At 34.8% G+C, this 6,000-nt stretch overlaps 1 protein-coding gene across 1 annotated transcript in view; it reads right to left on the bottom strand.

Annotated features, from left to right (window-relative positions):
• Positions 1–1,446: 1,446 nt before the first annotated feature.
• CNTNAP4 (contactin associated protein family member 4) overlaps positions 1,447–6,000 on the bottom strand; it is a 202,251-nt gene continuing 197,697 nt past the window's right edge. The window contains exons 22-24 of the mRNA XM_005522734.3: positions 5,666–5,884; positions 5,229–5,300; positions 1,447–2,181 (exon numbers count right to left, since the gene is read on the bottom strand). Coding sequence (XP_005522791.1) covers positions 1,991–2,181; positions 5,229–5,300; positions 5,666–5,884 — 482 coding nt within the window. The 3' untranslated portion in view covers positions 1,447–1,990. The remainder of the gene's footprint in view (positions 2,182–5,228; positions 5,301–5,665; positions 5,885–6,000) is intronic.

The raw sequence follows: 6,000 nt of genomic DNA, 5'->3' as shown, positions 1-6,000 counted from the left end.
AGCCTTTCTAAAGGTGACCTCTTATCATGGAGAAAACTGTACCACAACATGGATACAGTTTTGATCCTGGGTCCTCAGCCTGATGAATCTCTCAGAGATGCAAGCAGAATTGCAGAACTGAAAACAAGTAAGCACTACATGTTAATCTGAATAATTTATGATTGCAGAGCATCCAGGCACCCAAAAAAGGAAATAAATTTTTTCTAAAAATTAAGTAAATCTGTATAGAAGGGAATAAGTGGAAAGGAATGGTAGAATTTTTGGTAGAAAGTGAAGACTAATGGAAGAAAATAAGTTTTAAATGAAAATATCCACTGGACATTTATATTTACAATTGCTATTTATGTAAAGAAATTGACATATTAAAGGTTTTGGCATACCATGTCAGTTTTCCATGTCTTTATAATGTTGTTGGGCACCTATGATAAACATCTTCTAAACTTCACAATCTAGGGTCTAGCTGTGATTCTTCAAATAGAAAAACAATGACTGTTCTCATTGCTTTCAATGGGAGTAGATATAAATCAATTCTGGAAGATATTTAAATTTCAAACTCAAGTGTACAAGGTCACAGAAATCCTGTTTTCTCAGATCCAAGCCCTAGACACCAAGTGATCTGACTGGGAAAACAGAAAAATGTTTTGTGTGGGTCAGTTACCTAAATATTGTCATCTAATGCCATTTATGATGCCTTCTACCCAACTCCTGTTTGTCTCTTCTCAAAAGACACACACCTTCTGTAGAATCTATGATATTTACGTCAAACCACACAGGCATTTCATATACCCTACGGTGTCTAAAGTAATATTACAATCTTTTTTTAAGACAACATAAATCTAGCCTTCATATCTAACAATTTGTTCATACAACATAGATAGCTTTCATTTACTCTGTCAGCATAGTAAGCACCTGACGAAAGTTTAATTTTGAGTGGTGTAATCGGACCTTATCTCACAGAGGTATAGTAGGTGCTATTAAGAGTGCAGATCAAAAGTGTTCATGTAGCAGACTCTGTATAATTCCTATAACTTGGAAAAAATTAGTCTTGAGGTCTGGATCAAATCACAGATACAACAGTTCCAGTGAATACATCCCAGATAGTGCACTGAGCATTACTTCTTGACAGAAGCATCATCACTAATTTCTAGGGACAGTAACCTTGATCATCTTTTGGTGTTTTCACTCTTGATAAATTAACTATTGTTAGCATTTTACTTTCCAAGCAAAGGTCTTGCATTTTTCCCCCATATTTTATTTAAAATACCCAGAATGTGCATGAGTCTCTAGGTACCACCACCTGACCATAAGTGAAAATCTGCTGCAAAAGAGATTTTAAAGTATTTCAACCTACTGTACACTCTTCAGTTCTGCTAAGCCCACCAAACGGAAGGGATAATGAAGATATCAGTCACATCCCAGGGGAAATAAATACAGTTTGTTCTGGTCATCAAATGCCATGGCTCACAAGCAGATGCTGACACCAGCCAACAGCAGCTCAAAAGGCATTTTCAGTTTGAGGAAGTAAGACGGATCACCATAATGCAGCACAGCGGAATTTCTTTAGTAACACAAAGTATAAGAATCTACCTTTCACCTTGAACAAAAATCATCAATCCAATTTTAAAGAAAAGGATAGGAATAAATTCATAACAATTTTCCCATTCAGAAATCATATTCAGTGTGTACATTAAACTTCATTTGTAGAAGGTCACACTAGAACAGTCGGAAACTACCAACAATGAAATTGGTTACAATATCTAATTCACTGTTACATAAAATGCATTTACGGTATAATAGCTAAGGAATGCATGTAATTTAAAGAGGCCTGCTACAGCAATCACTGAGACTGAACATATCGAGTATAGTAAATCTCAAATCCATTGCATTTAGAGTAGTGTGCAAGAACTTTTTCTGTCCAATGAGAGCCCCCTGGCTTAGCAAGAAAATCAGACTGTCACCTTATTATATTAGATTAAATCATTAATGACAATCAGAAGAAGTATTCCTTTTGATTTTCATTGGCTGTGTTTTGCATGCTGAGCTCACTTTTCAATGCAGATTCAGCACTGTCTTCATTTTCAGATCCTTTTGTCTCATTTTTTGAGTATATGCTTTTTTTGTAAATGCGTATGGCTATGGCCGTGATGCAAAGTAGGATGAATATGACAACTGCTATCACACCTACAAGAAGAAAAGAGAAAAAAGCAATGAGAAAGGACAGACAAATAATAACATGTAGGCCAGAGAACAGGACAAAGGAGGAATGACTACATCACATAATGGAAATGTGATTTCTTACAGGAAAGCCTGAGAAATTAGGAGACATAGCTGCTTTCAAATCAGAAACAGCACTCTAATATAAGTTTCATGGTGATTCTTTTGAAATTTTGCACTCTGCTAAAAATAATGATAATATAAAATCCACAGATGACTATAATTTCTGAAATTTTTGAATGGAAAACCACTAGGGGCCTTAGAGTATTTTCAATAAGAGGATTTTTCTCCTTCACTTCAGGCCCTAGATCTCTGCTGGTTTGGGAACTCAAGCCACTGCAGATAAGGAATAGTAAGGTGAGATATTTCTCACAGAGATAAGCAAGTCCTTACAGACTGCCAGCCCACCTCCTCTCTTCCTCATTCATCCTGTCATAATGGTCTTAGGACCTTAGCTTCATGAGTCAGAGGATGGGCAGGGGAGGAATTTGAGGAGATGTGAAACAGAAGGGAAATGGATCATGTTTGTCAAAGAGGCAGAAAATAGGACTAGGCTGTTGTGATGGAAAAAACACTAAGCAGTCTGGAAAACAGTTGTAATGCAGTGGCTTAGTTACAGTAGACAAAAGGACAGTCTATTGCACAACTTGGTCACCACTGCAAGAAAAATAAAAATACCTAGTCCCTCAGCACTGTGGATAAAAACAGAGCATCCAAAATTCAGCAAATGCCAATTTTCTTGATCAGCTATGAGCAGCCATCCATCATTGTAGGAATAGAAAAGTTTTAATACAGTAGATCCTTTTCTGAAATGGACTTTGCAATCAAAGTAAATCTTGATTTTATTTAGATTAACTAGAACAGTCATTCTTTGATTTCAATCACAGTAGATGCTCTCTCTAAGGACTTTTCTATACATTTGTTTTGTCTGAAATAGCTGAACTGATAACATTCTCAGTTATATTAATTTAAGAGTGTTTAACCTTAAATTTTACTGAATGTCACACAGTTTGCTTTGTTTTGACTTTTAAACAAACATAGGCACTAGAAAAATTGTGATATTGTGAAAATTTGTATATTCCCAAATGTGTTTAGCATAAAAAAAAGTACTATTATTATTATTATGTTAAAAGGATTGTACTTATTATAGCTTGAATTTAAAAAAATTGTTGTTAGCACACTTAAAAATCCTCACCCACACTGTTATCTAGTACATATTGATCTTTATGTACAGAAACTTATGTAAAATAATATCAATCTTGAAACAGTAAAGCAAGTTTTGACAAAGACAGACATGTAAAAAACTCAAAAAACATATCTTTAAAGCCTGACTTTCCTTGAAATCAGTGGTAAAATTCTCATTTGGTGTGTATATAAAATTATACAGACATAAGTATCACTTTAGAAACAGGGAAGCTTCTAGGCTTAATAATCTCATTTTAGTGTCTTTGGTACCACTTTCTTAAAGGTCACTGGTCATGCAGTGTGCTTTTGCATGCACTGATCATAGCAGGTAAATGGAAGATGCAAAAGTGACTGCAAGTTCTTATCCTGACTCATAGACCTAACTCATATCCTAAATCATAGACCTAAATGATTTTAACTTCCAATGAAAAGCCTGGCCAGTTTTATTCTACTAAATTCCATTATTTCCTTTGTCTACTGAGGCTTTAAAAACTCTTAGAAAGTAAATATTTTCAGAATTTAAAAGACAGAGGGGGTGACCTTTTCATCCCACTGCCCTTTCTGTCAAAGTATCTATGCAAATTGAAACAGAATTCTACTGCCAAAACATCATCTTCATGAGTGAAAACAAGTTTTCTTTCCTCACCTCCTCCTAAAAGAAGAACTACTCCTAGAAATTCTCACAAAGGATGATTGTCACAGAAGATACTATGCCTTGAAAGAAAAATTGAACTGACAGAGACATATGCTTACCTCAATTCTGGTAAAAGGAGTTCAGTTTCTGATAAGGGTCCCCAACCCCAAACTGTGCCTGTTAAGGCTCACTTGAGTACTCCTAATTTCTGCTAAAGAGGCAGAACTGGTAGATTTCATATGAGTGTCCATTTGAGATGGATCCTTCACATAGGATTCATATGAGATAGATCTTAAGGACAATCATCCAGAAAGGCACAGTGGTGGAACCTGTATATCCTGATTATCATTCCTTTACTTTAAGCACACACATCTATCCTAAGCTTCATGCTCTATTTGTTCTGATAGGCATAAACTGTAAAGGAGCTATTACCATATTCAGTTCAGAAGTAACTGAATTCTACATGGTTTTTCCTCTATTCTGATAAAAAAAAGTATTTCAAAAAAAGTTTATGAATGGTCATTTGTAGTTCTATCTGAGCTGATAAATATGTCCAAAAGAAATACGAAGAAAATGAAGAGATATTATATTTCAAGCCTATTATTATTATTATATATATATATTTTTAACATGAATTTTAAGGTGTAAATCAATGCATGTGAAAGTCTTTCCAAGGGTACATTTTCTTCTAAACAGCAGGAAACCAGGATAAAATTTCCTCAGACTGTCAGAGGATTGATTCAAGCAGTGTTAAACCTCATATTCTCAAGAAAAAGTCTTTGTTGCTCAGATTTATTAGAGCAGATTTTAAACTTGACTTTGTAGCAAAAGGTAATTTTTGGCAAAGTCAAGAAGAAATGATGGTTCTTTCTTAAATATATGCTTTTTCACAACAAATCCAAGTACTTTTTATAGTCATAGACTCCACTATTATGCAAGTTGAAATTCTGTCCTTACTACCTTGTTTTTCAGCAGAATGTTTCAATACATGAAAACACAGCTAAATTTATGTAATAAGAAAGGGTGATCAATTGTATTTTAAAACAATGCTTGACTTTTATCAGTCTACTAAGTGTAGTGAAAATGAAGAGTTTTACTAGTTTCTGTATGCACACAAAGCTAAACTGACTTCATCACTAACAGATTCACAGTAAGGAAAAAATGGTTCCTGTGGATTTTTTGCAGTCCCTATTACCTCCAATAATTGCAGAGTCACTTCTGATTGCATTAGCTAAGGGCTTTCCCTCATCTATTGGTCCAGAGTGATCTGCAGCAGAAAAAAAAAAAAAAAAGAAAATGACAGACAAATAGGAGATGTGTTTTTTAAGAAATTCTCATGCTGTTATAGTTCATTTACAATACGGTACAGTAGCAGTAGTGTGGGTCAGTAAGCATGCACAGAACATTAATGTAGATGACACTTTGCAGAGATAAAAAAAAAATGCAAACATTCAGATGAAAAGAGAAAAGCTAGAAAAAAGAAAGTAAGTACATATAAAAGAGAATTATTTACAAACTACTCCTGAGATGTTAACCCACATGGAAAAATAAAAAGTCAGTTGTGATTCAGGTCATGAGTATTCTATTTGGATTTTGCTTCAGAGATCAGAACAAGTGATAACCATATGCTACCTGCAAATGAATGGGTTGTTTCACTTGATGTTGAGTCAGCTCCAGTTAAAGTACCACAGTTGGATTCAGTGAAACGCCCTTTTACAATGACAGGGGCTGAGCTACTGTGGTGCAGTGCAGCTTTCAAAGGAGCAATGTGGTTGAACTGCACTGAAGATAGACAGCCAACAAACCCCTGAGAGTTTGCCTTCATAGTCTCCTCATCTACATCGCTGTTTTCTGTTAATCAAAAGGAACAGAACACAATTAATCATAGTACAAATGTACAAAATAAAGTGTCAGAAGAATAAATGAATAATTAACCTGTGTTCCTCTGAGTATATTTGAATTGCAGC

Source organism: Pseudopodoces humilis, chromosome 4 (genome assembly GCF_049639895.1).
Source record: "Pseudopodoces humilis isolate 2021_Gansu_Grassland_sample_001 chromosome 4, ASM4963989v1, whole genome shotgun sequence".
NCBI lineage: Eukaryota > Metazoa > Chordata > Aves > Passeriformes > Paridae > Pseudopodoces > Pseudopodoces humilis.
Note: the sequence above shows the minus strand (reverse complement) of the source record. Positions and strands in the feature narration are given on the sequence as shown.